This window comes from Triturus cristatus, chromosome 2_1 (genome assembly GCF_964204655.1).
Source record: "Triturus cristatus chromosome 2_1, aTriCri1.1, whole genome shotgun sequence".
NCBI lineage: Eukaryota > Metazoa > Chordata > Amphibia > Caudata > Salamandridae > Triturus > Triturus cristatus.
Window position 1 is genome coordinate 56,891,437 of NC_140581.1, and position 20,976 is coordinate 56,912,412.

General features: G+C 46.2%; 1 protein-coding gene across 2 annotated transcripts in view; it reads left to right on the forward strand.

Annotated features, from left to right (window-relative positions):
• Positions 1–20,976, forward strand: part of LOC146863721 (uncharacterized) — a 56,710-nt gene that overhangs the window by 12,343 nt on the left and 23,391 nt on the right. For both annotated transcript variants that reach the window (XM_085627869.1, XM_085627870.1), the window contains exon 2: positions 11,985–12,108. In XM_085627869.1, coding sequence (XP_085483995.1) covers positions 12,024–12,108 — 85 coding nt within the window. In that variant the 5' untranslated portion in view covers positions 11,985–12,023. The remainder of the gene's footprint in view (positions 1–11,984; positions 12,109–20,976) is intronic.

Below are 20,976 nucleotides of genomic sequence, written 5' to 3' on the forward strand. Positions count from 1 at the left end.
AGTAATTCGATACCGTAAAACCCATTAGATAAAGCGCTTAAAAAAACTAATTATAGTCCCAATCGGTGTATAAAACACATTTTTATATTGTTTGTGGTAATCTTTCTTCAAGTAACTGCTGTGTGTAAAATCTTACTAACTGGCACAAGGTAGTGACATAGCAGTGACGTATATACATTTAAATTCCCATAGGTCATCTTGGTTGGTCAACGGAGGTCTCATGAAGTTAGGTGTCACACCTTATAGCAACCCCGCTTCTTACACAGCAACATGCTGCGATTCTTAGGTCAGACTTCTAGCTGTGAAGAGAAAACTACGAGTCCCAGAATGCTGTTTGTTAATAGGAAATAATGGCGGGTGGTGTTACATCAGACTGCTCCTGCTGTGACAGATGTGAATAGAATCCTGGGAGCCTCGTTCCTAGCACGTGGCAGACTGGCTCTAAGCAGGTGCTGCGAGCCGAGGCTGACCTTTCAGGTTCCACTGGAGGTTCATGTTCAGCAACATTTTCTGCATTGTGAGAACAAATCAATAGCATGACCAGCAAAACAAAAGAAGTGACAATAAAGGGAAAGATTTCGTTGGAATTATTCTGGTCAGAGGGTCGGTTGCTATAAATATATATTTATTGTTTTAAAGATCATCTTCTGTATATTGGGGTAACATCAGCGCATAAGTGTTTCACCCCCTTATGCACAATAAGCCTGGGTAGGGCAACCAGATGACTCCCTGGCAGCGCGACACAACTTTGCATTTTGATTTAGCATATCGGTGCATCCTGGGAGTTGTAGTCTTAGTTCATTTTCATTGAGCCAATTGGACCAGCACGGCTCATGATGGCATGTAAAAACAAAGAGCAGGATTGGAAGCATGTCTCCGGTGATGGAGCCTTCTGGTCACGCTAAACATGGGACATTTTAAGGCTTAAATAGAATAGGGGTCTGGTTGTCCCATGAGAGCCAGGGCCAGGAAATTGACCAGACGGTAAGGGTGAAGAGCTTCTGCAACCTGGCTGGTCTGTCAGATCTGCTGCATGCCTCGCCTGGATTCAAGCGTGGCTGAAGGTGGTACCCCATCTCCGCCGCTGGCACATCTCCCACTGAGCTATCGTTCTAGTTTGAGAGTATTAGCATTTAAATGCAGTTCTGAGCCATGCATGCTTCAGCCGCTGCGAGGATTGGTCTGCCCAGGCCATATGCTGTGGAAATATGGAAACGAAATTCACGTCTATGGGATGCGGCATTCAGTTCCCTAATGTATCGCCTCGTCAGGGGTTGGTAGTAAGCGCTGTATAAATAACAAGCATTGAAAATGCAATAGGTCTCGCCTTTCATTAAGTTAAAGCCATTTGCTTTGCTATACAATACCATTAGCAAAGCAAATGGCTTTAACTTAATCAAAGGCGAGACCTATTGCATTTTCCACGCTTGTTAATTCTTGCTTCCTTAACCAAAGCGCCAACTTATCTATAGATATATGAGCGCTTTAGATTTCTGAGATTAAAGGACCGAACAGCATTGAACTGACGGGTGGCTTCACAATTACTCACATCCAGGGCCGGTTTTAGGTTGTGCGACCGGTGCCACCGCACCAGGCGTAGAACATGGTGAGCGCCTGAGCATTCAAATATATGATGGGTTTAAAAGCAGCTGCTGCAGAGTTCCTTGCCTTCAGCAATCTTCAGGCAGCAATAAAAATGTCAAGATAACTCTGGAGATGAATGGACCTGCTGGGGAGAGATCAGAGCTTTGTCTAGTGGAAGTTTTGACTCACAATGAAGTATTTCCGAGGGTTTCTATGCCTGAAGCAAAGCACGTGTTCAATGAAGCTCACACAAGTGCATATGATAGAAAGACTTCAGTGGGTTACAGCCTTTGTCACAAAGATCCTTTTGGTACTTACAGTTTATAAGTTACAACCCTAATATAGCTAGGGGTGGGCGGAATTTGCGAAAGTGACTTTCACAAATTATCGCGAAAATGTTAAAAATCTCCGCAAACACGCGGAAATATCGCGAAGATGCGGAAGTTTTTTTCCCGCCCGTTCGCGGTATTTTCTGCGTGGTCGCGGCTCGCCAACTTACCCATGCGGTTGCTCGCGGGCGCGGCCATCTTGTTTTCACTCTTCTAGCGGTGCATGATCGCGAGAAGAAAGACGTGATCGCGCGACCAATGACATTACTGCGGGCGCAAACTCTCGCGAGACAGCGCAAATGGCTACCAACAATCCAACATCTCGTGGAGAACGCGACCGGAACGGGAAAACTTGTCAGCGAACGCGGGTATTCAGGTAAGGCGATCGCGCGCGCGCGAGAATGTATTATTTTACAGCGCGAGCAAGAAACAAATTATCGCTAAGCTGCGGAATGCGGAAATTTTGACATTTTCGCGCTCTCTGCGGAACGCGAAAATGTCAAATTATCGCAATTTCCGCAAGCGGAACGGAAATTTAGCCCAGGCCTAAATATAGCACAGTGAGATAATAACTGCCATGAAAGAGCTGCATGCAAACTGCAAGACATAGGCTAGAGCGTTATGATGTCTTTTACCCAGTGTTTCATTATCCTAATGTTGCTAAAAAGGGTTACTATCTGTTTGAAATCAATTCTTGTTAGTAAAGCCAACCCCCGACAATCGTGTCATGTTTTAAATTGTGAGATTGTGCTTCTCAGAGCCAGCACTCTTAAACTCTGAATGACACCTTGTAGTCCTCTTTGTCTTTTGCAGGGTTCTCCAAAGTTGGTCCTGGAGGGCCGGATCCATACCAGATTTTTAGCATATCTCCATTTAGATGAATGTAGTTGTCCTAAAAATCTGGCATGGATCAGGCCCTCCAGGACCGACTTTGGAGAACCCTGTTTTATCCAACATTTCCAATACACTAATGAACACACGTATGATCCATTGTTTCTGTATAATGTGTGTGTGTGATGTAAATGGATGTGACACCCCTACACTGGTTTGAGTAGCTCTATAAAACAAAAAAAAGCTTGTGTGATGGTGTGGTTTTGGAGACTTGAGGGGCACCGTAGGAGGGTGGCGGTGGTGAGGGAATTCATGAAAAAGTAGGTTATTGAGGGGGGCCGTCACTGCTGCTAATGCTGGTCTGATGCGCAGAGATGGTGTGAGGGGGAATGTCCACAGATGTTTGGGGTGAGGCAGGTGAGGATTCAAGAAGGCATGAAAGCATCCTCTAGAGTGGATAGGAAGTGTAGGTCTGGCTCTGTCGAAATGGGAGCTGAATTGCTGAATGTAGTGGACTGAGTTTGAATTAAATGAATTTCTTGTCACAGTCCTTTATTTATATCTAGGTCTAGAGCATTGAGGTAACCATGGAGCCAATCAAAGCAGACATGGTTCCCTTCCACCTTCAAGAGAAAGGAAGGGAAGGATAGGTGTAAGTTTGCACATCTGATAGGTCCAATAAGGTGAAACGTTCTGTACCTGGGGCGCCATTGTAGGCTGCAGGTCTATTTTGGCCCCAAACCGTTTAACCTTATTACTTGGAGCTGTAGAAGGACCGCACAAACGGTGCTGATGGAGAGGTTTCCATCCACTATCAGAACATATCTTTGGTTCATACTGGTCCTATGCCAGTTTATATCCAACCATTTTGGTGCCACAAATGTAATGATAGCAAGGACAACTGGGCACCCATTTGATTAAAAATCAATTAGGTGTAGAAACAGACACAAAGCTCCTAGTCAGAGCTGGCAGTAGTTGTAGATGATGAGAATATATTGAGCCTTGTATGGAGCTGGTGGTTGTGGGTGCAGGGTGTTCTTTGGGTCCGGTGCATTCTAAAACTGCAGCGGACAACCTGCCATACTTGTTTTGCTGGATCTTTCGGCCGCATTTGACACGGTCCATCACAAAGTTCTGATGGACCGTTTATCAGCAGTCGGGGTTAAAGGCAAGGCCTGGAACCTCCTGAAATTGTTCCTAGCTAACAGAATACAAACTGTGCACCTCGGTAGAGACAGCTCCAAGCCTTTTTCTCTCCCATGTGGAGTCCCACAGGGCTCTTCACTCAGCCCGACATTATTTAATATATATGTCACTCCGCTGGCAACCCTGATTAAATCTTTTGGATTCCAGTTGTCCTCTTACGCTGATGACACGCAAATTGTGTTGTCAATCAAAAAGGGGTCAGAGGCTGAGAGTGCCTTAAAGTGCCACAACTGCATGCAGGCAATTACTTGCTGGATGGCATCAGATTACCTCAAACTTAATGCAGAAAAAACCAAGGTCATACTCTTTGGGAACTCGGCTAACCTCTGGACACCGGATTGGTGGCCGACTATAATGGAAGGCCTCCTGCTCCGGTGGTTAAGGCAAAAAATCTCGGAGTGCTCATAGACTCAAAATTGTCTTTTGATGTCCAGGTTAGCAGGGTTGTTTCATCCTGCTTTTTTATGCTCAAAATCTTACATAAAGTTAAATTCCTCCTCTCAGAAGACCGCCTGAAAACTGCCGTTACTGCACTCATTCTGTCACGGCTGGACTATTGCAATAGTCTCTATATTAACATCCATAAAAAACACCTTTCCAGACTCCAGACCGTGCAGAATGCAGCAGCTAGAATGCTCACTGGCACCCCCAGGTTCACTTCAGTAAGGGCGGGACTCAGATCTCTTCACTGGCTACCTGTGGCATCACGGATTCAGTTGAAGGTCATGTGTATAGTCTTCAAACCTCTTAATGGCATGGGCCCTGACTTCTCGAGACATTCAATTCAGTGGTATGTGCCGGGGAGAGATTTGGGCTCCCTGCAATCCAGACTCGCTGTCCTTCCCCGCAACAATAAAAATAGCTGGGGTGGCAGGAGATTTCGCCATTGCGTCATTAAGGCATGGAACAGTCTTCCTTTTCATCTTAGGAACTCTACAGAACTTCTTCCCTTTAGGAAGGGATTAAAAACTTGGTTATTCTCCTAGATGATCTTTCAAGCCCACTGTTTCAGTTTTCTTCTTTGGCAGGTAGTGCATAGCGCCAGGACACCTCAGGGTAGCAGAGCGCTCTAGAAATCTCAGTAACATAACATAGGGTCAGCCACACAGCAGTGGTGTTTCGTTGCGCTATTATTATTTTAAGTTTCCTTCTGCTGTGGCAGCTTTCTGGGCTAGGATGCTCCGAAGATAGAGGAGCAGGGGAGGGGTGGTTTGCCCATTCCTAAGTGCCCATGAATGTTTGGTCAGTCCTCTCTGGCCGCCCCAAACAGTCATGCTCTTTTCCCATATTCTCCATGCAGGCTGCATTACAGCCTGCATGGAGAACACGCCCAGGCACGCATTCCCTGGCTGAGTGCCAATGCATGATGCTCAGACTAATCACAATGCTGCATTGCAGAGTGGTGATTGGCTATTGGGAGCCGGGTGCTTCCTGCTGCTTCCTGTACCCTGCTGCTGGACTAGAGTAGGACAGATCAGAGGCGGTGGCCGGCCGTCACAGGTAAGTGGTTTTAAAAATGTTTTTTTCACCCCAATGCCCCCGTACCCTCCCCACCACCCGAGTCCAGCAGCAGCTGCTACTGCTGCTCAGTCAATCTCTATTGTCTCATCGGATGATTGAATCCATCAACAAACCACAACTCCAAATTTAAAAAAAAGACGTTCAATTGTAAAAAACACTAAATAAATAAATAAATATTCATAAAAAATGTAAAAGTTTCTATAAAAATATTTAGAGGAAGAAAGACGCATATTATACATTGCGGTTTTCTGGCTTCACCATCAACGTAATTCTTATCAGCCTCGCTATATGCAGAAATTTAGAAACATAATAACCACCCTTTGAATTTAGTTTTCCAAATTCTGAGCGTGCTTACCCTATGCGGTATGTCCCTGCTATGCCATGGCGGAACAATCCATTCCAGCTTGGGTGTAGAAGAAAGGTGGCTAAAGAGAATCAGTGTTCCTTTGACTCTCCCGCCAAGCCTCACAAAGAATGTAATGCAGACTTGGTGCAAGAGGAAGGCCATGAAGTTGTGATTCAGTGACTCTCTCAAGAAGTTATCCCAAGGTTTATTGCCCCCCTATACATCTGAGGGTGAATGAAACATCTGGTCTTCTGAGCCTTCATTGCCAGTCGCGGTTATCACCGAAGACAGAGATCCCTTCAGGAGGACCTGCAGTCCTTGCAGTGATCTGTGAATGAGTGAGTCGAGTCAGCGAAAAGTCAAGCAGGACTCTCTCACCAGCTAGTCTGGGGGCATCATTTTCAGAGTTGGGCAAAAAAAGGAATGCAGCCATTAATGAATAAAATAAATGCTGTCACAGCCAAGACACAGCCTTGGCTGACTCCTTTGTGAACCCTATATTCGCATGTGAATTTTCCATTTGTGCCCCACCTGACTTGGGCAAAATGATTTTCGTGGAAGCCCGCTCTTTTTTTTTTTAAAAAGAAAGGACTCCCAATTCAGCAATGACTTAACATAACTTCTTTCTTGGCACCAGGTCAAATGTGGCTCTAACTTCGAAAAAGGCGATATAAATTCCCCCCACCAATGTCTACAGTCCTTCACTTCATCTTGAGGATTCTGAATACTCGGTCAACAGCACCTGTTTTCTCCCTAAAGCCCATTTGGTAATTGCTTAAAAACATAATTAGACTTAATCCTATCATCTTGGCATGTATCTTTTAAATATTATCCAGGAGACCGATGGTCGATTATTGCTGGGCAGGTTTCTACAAAAACTAAATAACTAGATGAACCTTCGTTTTACCAGGTCTATCAGGAGTGTCAAAGGGAACAGTATTTAACGACAAATAGGTTTCTCATCCCCTTATTCAACTAACAATAACAACAAAATCAAGAAACCTAGGGTCAAAAGACAAGAAAAGAGTGATAAAGCTTGTGAATACTTTAGCAAATGAAGAAGAATCCCATCAGCCACCGGGTAGCAACCACCATCATTTGGGATTCAGTGTCCCTGACTGTGAACCTCATGGAAATCAGGGCAACAGCACCAATGGACAACAAAAAAACCTACTTGTTGGTTTGAGATATAGTATCACACAATGTTTGCCATAATGTGGTTTGGCTGATAGTGGTGGTGAGGGAAGCAGTGCAGTGAAAGTTAAAATCTAAAATCATCTACTTAGAACAGAGAAGGAACTTTATTAGTTCTGTTCAAGTGATGGAGTTAAAACCAGTGCAAGAGCTGTTTTAAAAAATAACTGCTCGAGTCCAGCTAGAAGATGGGTCTACATGTTTCAGCCTCTTGATAAAATATTGATCAGGCTTTCGTCAGAACCTATGATGTAATGCTACTGCTGTATCCTGTGTAATCCCAAATAGTGAAAAACACACTTGTACTGGAAATAATACAACCTACTGTGGTTGCGAATTTCCTCTTATGACACACCGTACAAATTCTTCAGGAGTGTGGCTTCATTTTCTGAAAAGTAAAAGAAAGCATTGAATGCCAATTGTTATGCATCACGCCAGCTCTATCGATAATATCTATAGGTACTCAATCCTTTCAGTGCTAAGCGCATCAATGTGTTCTCACGATATTGCTTGTATCAATCCAGAGTCACAAAGATAAAATTATAGAAAATGCTTACCCGTTCTTGTACGGGAGCTCACCTCACCTCACCAGGCATCCGCTCTGAAAGGATGAGGCCCCGCTCTATGTGGAAGTAAACGGGTATGAAACATTTTGTAAGAGGCCCAACTTGTGTCTTAAATTCCAAATAAAACCAAAACAAAACAAAACAACACACATTCCTCAGGCCAAATCGTAAAAACTGCGCCTCTGAAGCCCTGTAATTTAGCCTCCATCGTTAAAAAGATGCCAGTAATACCTTGGAGCATATATACAATGAATCGCCAAACAGTCGCTCTATTTACTGACTGTATCTACTCGTAGCTAGTGAGAACGTTTCTCATAAATAAAAGAATATACCAGCATAATTGTCCCACGCATTAAGACAATCTCTTGACCATGGCCATGAAAGTGTCTATTTTGTCTAATAACTCTGTTGTCAATAGCATCTAGCGTATTTTAGATACAATACAAGAGACACCACCAAGCTCACAAGATGATTGGCAATCCTTACTCAATCTCAAAAGGACACATAAACAAACATTTATTCACGGGGCTATAATGACTGAATACCTCCGAGGGAATTGTGCCCCGACTGGGTTATTGGTGACAAATGCCCCCCGTCTTTTTCTAACTGATAAGATCTTTATGAAAGACTGGTCATTTATCGCATGGCGTTGTACACACGATTGGTTAATCTTAATCATTGGTACAGCTAAGAGGATTGCTGACGCTATATTAGTAGAGATTCAAGTCCTAGAAGGACAAATCAAAACAACTATTACCAATGCTCTATTTAAGAAGAATATGGAAGAAACCAATAAATCAAATAAAGAATACAAAGACTCAATCCTTATGAAAAAGATTGAAAAATTCAAAAAAGATCTAGAGAGGTTTTCATTGGAGAAAGTGTACCCATATACAGAAGAAGGGTATGTAGCCCCAGAGTTTAATCAGAAGGGTAGACGCACTGGCTCTAACTACTCCTCTTCAGGATCCGAAAATTTTTCATTAGTTCCAGTACTTTTGAGTACAGGTAGAGCCTAGACACCTTTATACATTTAAATCAAATCAAATCAATACATGAGCAATTCTGGGTTCTATTTTGGGACACCCAGGACTAACCGTAGGAGCTTGAAGAGGTAGAGAACCCCCTCAAGACAGATTTTTGTATCGCTGTGAGCTGTGTGAGACAGGCTCTTCGATACAATTGAAAGGGTGCTCTTTGATTCAGAAATAAGTCACTGGAAGCAGCCTGGGCACATCTCAGAAAGGAGATGGGCTGATACGGGAGTTATGAATAATAGGGCAAGAGTCCCTATGTAACCTGTGGATTGGCATATCACTGTAGCTGACATCCAGGTATGAACCTTGGTCCTCACATGGCTTGTTTTGGTGGACTTTCAGAGCTGGAGACACTCCTGCTGTGACAGATTGCTTCCTGGTGGAAAGCCAAGACAGAGGAGAGGGCACTTCAATACAGACATCAAAGACAAGACTTTACAACACAAATTTCAAAGCTAGAGACCCTTTAATTGTCAACTGCCAACAGCCAGTCAGGCTGTGCAAGGAGGTAAAATGTCTGCAAGACTTCTGCCTGTGACCAGGACTGGAGGGTAAGGCCTGGCATCTCCCATCTGGGTGAGGGGCCATCACCCAGGGAAATGCAAGACCACCTGCCGCTAGAGCAGCAGTGCGTGCCTGCTTGCCAACCGACTGGCAAGTCCAGCATGCTCTGTGAGCAGAGTGGTGGAGTAAGCGAGGTCCAATAAATAATCCTGGTAAGGTGTGAGGAGACGGCTTCTGCACTGATCGCGTCACCGCCAATGTGCTGGTTCAAGTTGGCAACCCTGTATTCCAGAGGAGGCTGCCATGCCTGCTTGCTTGCCAAGACCAGTGTGCCCTTGAGGAGAGGGGGCTGCTGTGGAGTTAGCCATGGTCAGCATCGCTGACCATGGCTCGGGGTTTTCTCCATCTTTCAAGTGAAGTAAGCATATGGAAGATGATAGGAAAGTTAAAAAGGCTGAGGTAAAAAGCCAGGTTTTCAGTAACTTTCTAAAAGGCAGATGGTTAGGGTTATCCCTTAAAAGATCTCGCAGTTGGTTCCAAAGGTGAGTGGTTGCACAGGGAAAGCTTCTACCTCTCCAGGAAGCTTTGGAGATGCTTGGAACGCAAAGGTCTATTTGGATGTACCAACTGCATGTGTCTCTAAGCAGGGCAAGGTCAGTATGGGAGAGTGATTTGTGCGCTGTACAAAACGCCTTAAAAGTGAATCTCTTTTTGATGGGCAGCCAGTGTAGCTTATGCCTAGCTTCAGAAACAGGTCCACAATTTGAAATCTTTTTAAGAACCCGGATTGCTGCATTTTACAGTCTGGAGTCAATTCAAAACATACTGTTGTGCTCCAACGTAAAGAGAATTACAATAATCTAGCTTTGAATGCACCACGGAGGGGACTGGTACCTTCTGCAAGTCTGAAGGCAGAACTATTTTACTACTCACCAGCATACATACACGCAGCACATGCACATGCACACACACACACACACACACGCACACACACACAAACACACACACACACACTGCTCAGCACTATATACTAAACTGATGTAGGCCAAGGGTGAGTTAGGCACAAAAGAGCAGAACTTTACATGAGGCCTCACTCAAGTGACACAGGCAAAAGGGCTCTTGCCCTGCTTAACTCCTGGCAAAGGCAGTGACCTTTTACCTCTATGAGGTAGCATTTTAATGCCCCTCCTACTCTTATAAGGCTCTAATTTGTGAGAAAGACATATGCAATTTCCCACAAGCATGATCTGTGTTTAACAACGACAACAAGACGCAGCTCCAGAGATCCAAACACCATTGCAGATTGGAAACTCTGGTCAGGGGGGCAAGTCCGTCACTCTCAGAGTGACTTTGCCATCCAAAAAATAACACTGCGCAAGGCGTGGGTGCAAGTTATAGTTCCTTAAGTTAACTATAACTGATGAATATAGTGAATTTTAGAGTTTAAAATGTATATTTTTGAATTACACTTTCACCCATCTATAATGGTACTTTAATCTTTGTTATTTTAATTGAATTACAATTTTTTTTCTCTCATGAAGTAATATTTAATTATCATATCTATGTAGACCTACTGTGCGACAGCCCTTGATTGCCTATCCCCCATTGCTGATCAATGCCCCACAGTTGCACAACATCCCACAGACACAAATTCAAATACTTTGTTTTTGCCCGACAAGAAAAGTGCAGTCATTTCGAGGTAAGCCCTCCCTTCTCTCAAAAATAAATGTTTCTCACATTGGGGTGGGCAGTTAAAAACGAGCAAGGGAGACTGCTTTTTTTGTGCCGAAAATTTGTGGATCCTCTGCTAATGTTTGCCAAAATATGTTTTTAAAAAATATGGCCCCAGGGATAGGGTGCTACCATGGCCCCTTGTGTCTTTTTTTTGGCTTTAGCTAGGAATCTGGACGGCGTCCCGAGTCCTAAGATAGATGCCACCACTTCCTAGTTCAGGTGGTTGCAGCCAACCATATCAGGATAGAAAAAAACATTTTGGACCTTTACCTGCTCAAAAACTACTGAACAAACATACATCAACTCACAAAAAGAATTCTTTCTGGACCAAGATCTAGCTGTCTGCCAAATCTGGTGTAAATCCTTTTAGCCATTAGGGCTGTAGCAGTGTCTAAAATTCAAATGGAATAATGGATCTGTTTTGGGGCCCCCTTTTTCTCTGTACCCGCATGACAGATCACCCCATAGTTTTAGAATGTTTCTTAGAGATACATCAAATGGTGCCAAAGTTATGAGCAAACCAAAACATGTTTCTCTACTGGAAACATGGTCCTAGCAATAACTACCCAAAGGCAAGAGTCACTGGGTGATGGCAGGTTACTCACCAGGGTGCTTCCCCTTTTAGTCATGTTGGGTTTACAGCACCATATTGGGGGAAGTAATTTGATACATCAAATGGTGCCAAAGTTATGAGCAAACCAAAACATGTTTCTCTACTGGAAACATGGTCCTAGCAATAACTACCCAAAGGCAAGAGTCACTGGGTGATGGCTGGTTACTCACCAGGGTGCTTCCCATTTTAGTCATGTTGGGTTTACAGCACCATATTGGGGGAAGTAATTTGACCTTAGTTAGGTAACAGTTTCTGTGGAGCAGGAACATGCTCATACGTAAGGAATAGGACATAAAGACAGACAAGGAGCTAATAAATATTTATACACAAAAATATGGCAGTGATGCTGGCACTTTGTTTAGATGTGACAATCAGTCCCTTTGCGGATGTAGCATGAATACCTGTAACATGTAAAGGTTTAGTAGAAGAAGTCTTGCCACATAGTTCTTTACTTCAATCTCCTAAACACAAGTAGTCTGTATTTCATGTAAAATTATATTTCTCTTTCCCTCACCACAGGAAGAAGGAAAATATTGCTGATCAGTCTAAGCAGGCACCATGGAATCCAACCTGCTGTTTTACACCCTGGTCTTCTTGTTGTCCACCCTGGAATGTTCTTATTCAGGACCTGTTTCCACTTACAGTAAGTGATTTGATTCAGGGGGCTGAATTGCTATGTCTACCAGTGACTGAAAGTGACAGCCAATAATTAATCTATCAGCGGAACTCAGGTAAAAACACCAAAGAGAGTTCAACCATGTCAGCCATATAGAGTGCAAATGTATTTATTTATTTGAGGAGTTTTATATAGCGCTAATTAGACCCGGAGGTATCAGAGCACTTTACATGGATGTGGAGTAAGAAAACTTTTGTACTTATTACATTGGTTACAAGCGAGCAAATAACACAAAAACAAGTCAATGGAGCATAAAGGGTGGTGGGGGAGGGGAATTGAGCCACAAGCTGGAAATCAGTCCAAGTCAGGCGGACCGGCAATGGAGAAGGTTATACATCAGGGGACCCTACATTGTCAAAGTCAACCAGCCCACAGTCCGGTTGGGGTCATGAAATCCACAACATCCGGGGCCGGACTGGCTCTCGAGAGGGCCAAAAGGAGGGGCCGAAAGGGATTAAGCTTTCCAAAGGGGGCTCAACGTGATGCAAAAGACAGGCTGGCGACCCCACGACAAAGACTGGCCGCAGGCGGCGATCTTTGTAACCGGTCGACACCATCAAGATGGAGAACCCAGGTGTCGGTCACCATATACCTCCAGCACAAAATGGAGGAATTATAGATCCACAAAAAACCCAATCAAAAAAAATTGGTGAGGAAACCAACCTCTGGGAGCTGGACTGGATGAGAAAGGCAGCCACGGGGTCGGGGGGCGGAGGACAAGAAATCGCCGCACTCACTTGGTTCATCCAGGAAACACTCGGGACACAAGGGCAGCAGAGTCTCGGCATTCACTTCCTGCATTGTCTGGGGAAAGCGACTTGGGCGCCCAAGCAGCAGCCCCAGATGGGGTAGACAGCCACAGGGTCGGGAGGGTGGAAGACAGGAAATCGCCACTCTCACTTGGTTCGTCCTGGAAAACGCTTGGGGACAGAAGGGCAGCAGCATTGTGGCATTCACTTGCTGCTTTGTCAGGGGAAAGCGACTCTGGCACCCAGGCAGCCACCCTGGAAGGCGTGGGAAGAGGAAGTCGTAGCGAGATGCCGAGGCCATGGAAGGTGGGTGATGGCGTGACAGGTGATCTCCAGCCCATCTCCTCTCAGCTACATAGGCCGCTCAACCGTGCATCGGCCATGTTGATTGGGCTCCATTAGCGGCAGACTTTCCTGGTTACTCAGTACCTGCTGTAGCCGGCCTCAAATTCAATCGGGGTTGGAAAATCCCAGGAACGCAGTCCACAGATCCCCGGGGATGTAGGTGGTCTGACGGGGAGTTGTTCCCAGGCATTTATGCCAAAGGAAAATCCCTAGCCAGGGACCCCCCAGCCGAATCTCCTTAGCCGTCAGCCATCTTGTTGGTTCAAAGGGAACAGACAACCAAAAACCTAACAGCCTGAAGTTTATGAGAACTCACTGCCACACTCAAGCATCTCTCAATTTTAAGACTGTGTCCTTGTGAACTAAGTTGATCTCTTGTGCTACTTGATTGCTGCAGGGCTACAATTAATACTATTAAAACATAGGGTCTGTTTACAACTAAAGGGATAACTCTGACTGTGCAAGCTATACTGTGTTCCCGGGCACAGAAATGCAACCACCCATGTTGAAAGATGTTCTAGAATGCCTCCATTTGTCCCAATGTTCCTAATAAAATGCTCAGATTGTCACCCCATGGTGCCTTTTCAATTACAAGTGAAATATAATTTGACACTTCCTTCTTCCTCCCACATGCACATGCATCTGTTGTGACTGCACTGGACACAGATCAGCCTGCTCTGAACCACTGATGACCTGGTTTATCCCACCCAGCCCATGCCCAGAGAACTAACAAACTACATGGGGGCATATTTATTCATGGAATATCAAGCAGCATAGCCAATCACCTTACTGTGCTGTGCTGCATGATAGGAAAAGGCCAGACATATGTTGTATTTAAAATAATACGGTGCATTCCTTCCTTTTACCCTCTGCTGGTGCCATTTTGCCCAACACCAACGCAAGCACCCTTTCACCATGGTGAAAGAGAGCCTGCGTTGCATGCAGGATTGTTTTTGTGCTGGAAGGGGTGCCATAAAACCATGCATGTTGCTTAGGAACACCCATGCAACACACATGGGGTGCCTACTTGGCACAAAGTAATGCAATGCAGTGATTTGCACTGCGTTTCTTTACTCAAGATTTATGAAGCCACTGAGGGCCATGCAGGGTGGCCTTGCATGCTTCATAAGTTTCAATTCTGAGTCGTGTTGCTGTTGCACCCCATATGGTGGAGCACGAGTGATGCAACGGTGCTTGTAGATATGCCCCTCGGTTCCTAAAACTGCCTGCTTCTCCTCATGAAAACCAACAGATCTACCTGGGAACAATCATTTACATTTTTTATTTCAACTCCCTCCGTTTTGCATTATTCCTCTTCAAATACAGGAGAGGCACCAATGGGACAGGAGGAAACGAGGACTAGGAGAAAGAGAATACAGTCCCACAGGAACCCAAGGAGAACAAACAACACTGACATTGTTGTATCACCTGTGTCTACTGTACTGAAATCTCTACACCAATTACATAATGACTGGTTGGAAAGCACCTGTAGAAAGTGCTTTGGGCGTGTAACCACTCCCTCCTTAAGACCAACAATAGTGGGTATAAAAGAATAAGGTGACCCCCTTACATCCCCTGTGCAGTCACATGGGCTACACAGAGCAGAATGGAGTGTAACCGTGGAGAACTGGGTATTTTTCTGAAACTCTGCATGTGTTTCATCAATTTCCGCTAGTAGTAAATGGAAGTGAAGGGGCAGTGGTGGTTTGCAAATCAGGGGCATGCCAACCTTGGAGAATTGTAGTGTACCTCCATTCTCTTGGCAGTGAAGGGGGCAGGAGGGATGCTCTCAGCCCTGGGCCAGTGCCTCTCACCCTGCCAGGGAGCTATTTCACTCCATCCTGGATTCTGCTGTGGTGTGCACTGTATGGTTAGGTGGTATTCTAGTGACCTTGAGGAGAATGACAATGAGAGGGCAGACTGGACTATAGTGTAGTGCGTGTGGAGCATTGTCATCGCTCTGTCATGTTGGCACACGTTTGGAAGGTGCTGGGCTGCAGCTGCGCCAGACCCCCTTGCTCCTCTCCACCGCCTTACAAGCTTGCAGCCAGGAACACTGGAATAAAGGGCACCAGGCATGTTCAGGCCTGGAAACACCAGAGCACCCTGAATCAAATGGAGCGCTCCCCTGTTTCCCAATATTCTCCTGAAGGACCTTGTCATTGTGATGGCGCGTTAGCCATTTTATACATTTGAAAGTATGCTCTAATAAATCAAGTCCCACTAGGTGCTCAGATGTGCATGCAGCAGGTCAGTGAAATCCACGGTGGGTAGGAGAGATGCATTTTCAAAGATGTAGAGCAGGCCAGACGATGGGCGTGGCCATCACTGTGGCTACAGTTCCTGTTGTGCGTCGCAGCCAGTCATTGGGGTCATTGTGCAGCCTGATGTTGGCAGTCAGCTCGAGCTGTCGATGCTCTAGCACAGAGATCAGGTCTTGCAGAGCCAGGCATCACCGGTTGCTGTGGTGTGAAGAGTCAGGTTTGCGCTGGCGGTCATCACGAACTCCAAGATCTTGGCACAAATGGGTCTGTTCGCGGTTGCAAACAGCTTACAACTTCAGGATACCTCTGTTGACTTCAGAGGAGGGCCCCCTACTGCCAGCCAAGGTCCCAGGACCTAGAGAGACACATCTTAGGGATCAGGCATATCAGGGCTGGTAGGCTGAAACACATTGCACAAGTTGATGTTGAAAGGCAATAAAGGAGTCTTTCTGAACACTGATCGAGTGTTTCTTTGCTATAAAATGAGATTTCTGAGATTATATACACACACACACATATATGCCTAGGGCACATAGCGTTATCACACATTTAAATCCCTGCAGTTCTTAATGCTCATCTCATAGGGATAATTAGTCCGCACAGATGTTATGTCTTAGACTCCTGGCTTTGAGCAGTTTGTCACAGCATACCTGTGTTTAAATACCAGCAGGCCTCCCATAGCGACAGTCAGTCTACACAGAGCTCATGTCTTCGCCTCCAGGCATTTGCACAAAAATATAAGTAGATGCTACCAATTGACCATGGGCCTTTGCCTGTGAAGAGTGCTGGTCAGCATTCGCCAACTGATATCTGACAATTGTCTTCAGAAGGAGTTTGAAGCATCCATACAGAAGAAATGTTCAAGGACCATGGTGGAGCGACTTCTCCATGGCAGTATGCCAAGGAAAAGGAGATGAATTGGCCATCTCTTTGCCAAGATAAAACTTAAAGCACCCAGCCTCTGCAAATTTTTAGTTTTAGCTGGAAAACCGAGCAGCAATTCAAAGAAAGCAAAGAATAATAAAACAGATTAACCAAACCACAACAAACCCCACACCCCAATCAGTCACAGCCACTTACGGTCATTAATAAACCAGCAACTAACACAAAGTCTCCCCAGTGATGAGGATGATCCAAGGCAGTCCCACTACCCAGGTCCCCACCAACCGAGTAAAGTCGAAAACTGCCCTTGCATTTAATTTAATTTAAAAAATATTTCTAAAGCGCAGCGTACACCTTGCGGTTTCTTGGCGCTAGGGGAATTGGCAACTGAGGGAGAAGACCAGGAGAAAAGATAAGAGGAGATATTAAGAGAGTTTAAGAGGGGAAGGCCTGGCTGAAGAGGAACGTTTTCAAATCTCTACGAAAGGGGAGGTACTGAGTGGCAAAGTGGAGATGGTCAGGGAGTGAGTTCCAAAAAGTTGGAGCCAGGGTGGAAAAGCTGGCCCCGCCCCACTTTTTACGTGTGAAACGAGGGGTCTGAAGAAGGGACTTAGAGGAAGACCGAAGTACTCTTGCAGGTACATACGGATTGATTAATGAAGAGATAAAAGCGGGGGCGGTGCCCTGACGGGCCTGGAAGGCCATGCAGCCGATCTTAAAAAGGGAGCGTTCTTTTACAGGGAGCCAGTGAAGCTCCCTGAGAAGGGGGGTGGAATGGTGATAGCGAGGAAGGCCATACACCAGCCGAGCTGCCTGGTTCTGGATAATCTGGAGTCTACGCAAGCTGTACGCGGGGATACCATGGTAAAGAGCGTTTGCGTAGTCCAGTCGCGATATCACTAGTGCGGCCATGATGATCTTAAGTGCCTGGGGGGAAAAAAAACGGGAAACAGTGCGGATCGTGCGGAGAGTGAGGAAACAAGAGGATACCACGGAACTAATTTGTGAATGGAGAGTGAGCTGGTTGTTTATTTTGACACCGAGTGTTTTGACCGTGGTGGAAGGGGTAGGTGCGGGACCAAGAGAGGGGGGCCAAAAGAAAGAGTTCCAGGGGCTGGATGAACCACCAGTGAGAACCAGCTCGGTTTTATCCGGGTTCAGCTTAAGGTGGTTGTGGTTCATCCAGTCCCTGATGAATGTCATAGTTGACTGGAAGTTAGAGACAGAAAGAGGAGAGGGGGGTAGATCAAAGATGAGCTGGAGGTCATCCGCGTAATTATAAACGGTGACCTCCAGCTGTTGGAGTGCGAAAATGAGAGGAAAGATATAGAGATTGAAAAGCAACGGGGAGAGAGAGGAACCCTGGGGAACACCGCAAGTGACAGGGAGAGGGGTGGCCGTGAAGTCGCCTAGCCGAACCGCCTGAGAGCGGTCCCGCAGAAAGGAGGAGAGCCAGACCAGAGCTGATCCCCCGATACCAGCCGCCTTGACACGGGTAAGTAAGATGGTATGGTCCACCGTGTCAAAGGCGGCGGAGAGATCAAGGAGGACCAGTGCCTGGTGTTTGTTCTCATCCATGCCCCTTCTGAGTTTGTCTAAGACTGCGACCACGACTGATTCGGTCGAATGCCTGGGGCGGAACCCGGCTTGGCGGGATGCCAATCCTCCATTTGCCTCGGCATGAGCGCTAAGTGCCGCGGTGACGTGGCGTTCCATCACCTTGCCCAGAAAGGGTAGCAGGGAGATGGGGCGGTAGTTGGCCGAGATGGAAGGATCCGCGCCAGGTTTTTTCAGGATGGGCACTATTGTAGCTGCCTTTAGCACAGAGGGCACTACGCCCTGTGCCAGAGAGCTGTTGAGGAAGGCGATGGGGGGGTCAGGGCAGCCGAGGTAAATTTGCTGCAGGACTCGTGCCGGGCAGACGTCCGCTGGAGACCCCGACTTCACTTTGGGAAGTATCTCTAAAAAAGAGTCCTGAGTGAGAGGGGGGATGGAGGTAAAAGGGCGTAGGACGGGAGGGGGGGAGGTATCGACGAAGGCAGACGAGGGTGGTGGGATGTTGGTCTTGATGGTAGCAATTTTCTCTAAGAAGTAGGTATTAAGTTGGTCGCAGAGAGGCTGGGAAGGAGGAATTTGAGACGGGGTTCGGTCTGAGAATGCCAGGTCATTCACTATGCCGAAGATTTCCCTGGGTTTGTTTTTTGCAGAAGTTATTTTTGAAGAAAAGTAGGAGGTTTTTGCAGCCAGGATTGCTGTTTTGTATTTAGCCAGTGTTGATAAGAAGTGGGTTTTTGATAAGGGACTGTAATTTTTCCTCCATTGCCTCTCCGCCCGACGGGCGCTCAGTTTGAGATCTTTTAGGTGGTCATTGAACCATCTATTGGAGTCCTTAGGTCGGCGGATGGAAATGCGGCGTAAGGGCGCCACTGAGTCGCAGCCTCCAGCCAGCCAGGTGTTAATGGCCTTGGCTTGAGAGGCGGATGATAAGCCCGCGAGAATGGGAGTGGAGTTGCAGAGTGAGGAGGTCAAGGAGGGATAATCCAGTCTATTCCAATTCCGCGCCCAGGTGTTTTTGGTGTGCGGGGTTTTGGGCATCAGGTTTCGGAGAATGGAGAGGAAGATGAGGGTATGGTCAGACCATGGGCACAGCGAGACCGCAGCCGAAGCCACAGGGAGGTTAAGGGACCAGACCTGGTCCAGTGTGTGCCCGTGGGAATGAGTGGGGACGGATATGTGTGACACGAAGTTGAGGGATGAAAGATAATCTGTAAATTCTTTAGAGGCTGAGCACTCGTGTGGGTCTGAGGGCCAGTAATTGAAGTCCCCTAGCACCAAGACCGAGGTGTAGTTGACCACCAGGTTAGCCAACAGGTCTTAAAATGCCGGCAAGAATAAGGGCGAGGGCTGAGGAGGGCGGTACATAAGGAGGCAGGTTGTGGAAATGTGGATTTTCCTGATCAGTTATGTCCCCTATCTTGGACCCCAACGGTTCTATATGCATGTTACAAGTACATGTATGTTCCCTCTAGTTCCAGTTTCTAAGACGCAAACATATGTGTGTCTACCGTCGACATGTTCTCTGTCAGATCCGCCATCGATGGGCTGGATATTCGATTCCTAAGTATGAAAGGCCACCGACTTTATATGGCTAAGTTACTCCATTTTTACAGTTCAGGCAAGTAGGCCCGATTCTGTCCTCAAAGCCTTTCCCTGCTCTCTGTCTTTGACAGCTTCAGCTTGAGCTCGCATCTGTATCCATGAACTTTGCCCTACTCCCTATGCAGCTAACGGTGCCTGCCTCGGCCAGTTTTCGCCTGCCTGCCAAGAAGCTGTATTTCACCTTCGAATTATCTATTTTGCTCTTCAGCCGATGCATTCCTGTCTAGTGATTTAGGTAAACATTTCCTTTAGCTCACAAGCAAAGGACTCAGCCTTTCCGTCCTCCTGCAAGTGATTCATAGCCCTGCTGCCATGGAAAGTTTTCTGCCCCTCGCATCTCATATAGACACTTAGGCGTTTGTGCACGCACACAGTCAGTATAGACTAGATTCTGTCCGAGAGTCCTTCCTTGTGGATAACATAGTTCTTTAAACATAGGATGTTAGATATGATTTGGGATTAGGTTGACTTGACCCCCCAGACTTCTCGTCTCCACATGTAGAGCTAAATGTCAAGTCCCCTTCACCCCCTAGTTGCACGTCAATCACACGTCATGCTGCTGCGCGCGCATCTATGCCAAGTATTATCTTATAGATCCACCTATGTCTGATAATCCTAACCAATCATGTTTCTTTTATTCCTTATTACGCCTAGTTTCGATTACGTACCTGTTTTGTCACTTTTCTTATCAAATGTTACGCCTTCTACATTCGTTTCATTGTAATGTACTTATTATAAAAATGCATGTCTGTCAATAAATTATTGTACTTCACTTCCTGAACCCTCGTGGTGACGGAACCTGAAGGCCGCGACTCGAGTCGGCCATTTTTGATGGAATAAAGCCCATTTAGAAACTCTTATACCACGGATTCTGCCTCTTGTTATTCTGAGCTATTTTATTTTATTTCAAGATCCCGTATGAAATTCAGTCCGGTAAAGAAGATTTTTGTTTACCACATAATGGCGCCCGAACAGGGACACTTTCTCATCTCACGCGCCGGCGGTGCGTTGCAGGCCCGGTCTCCTGCCACAGCTGGACGGACCATAAACGCGTACCAGCAGGATTTCCTGTAAGCTCCCTCCGGTCAAGCGGGGGCGACTGAGGCTGCGATCAACCCAGACGAGGCGGTGAGAAGTGCGAAGTATCCCGACCAGAGCCTAGCTGAGAGAGCAAGATCCGAGGTATACAGAGGCCCACCAGTTATTTCGAAATCCCGATGTCCAGAGGGTCCGCTGTCCGCAGTCATCGAGTCCTGTCCATTCTCTGAGGCCTTCCGTTTCAAGGAGCTACTCGGTGAGTACCATCGCCGGGGAGGCGTGTTGACGCGCACATAGGTTGTGCCGGTCAAGACGGATTTGGGTACACAAATCCGGTCTGCACTGTTTAGCAGTGTATATGTACTGTTTAGCAGTATATCAAGTATTCCGAAGTATGC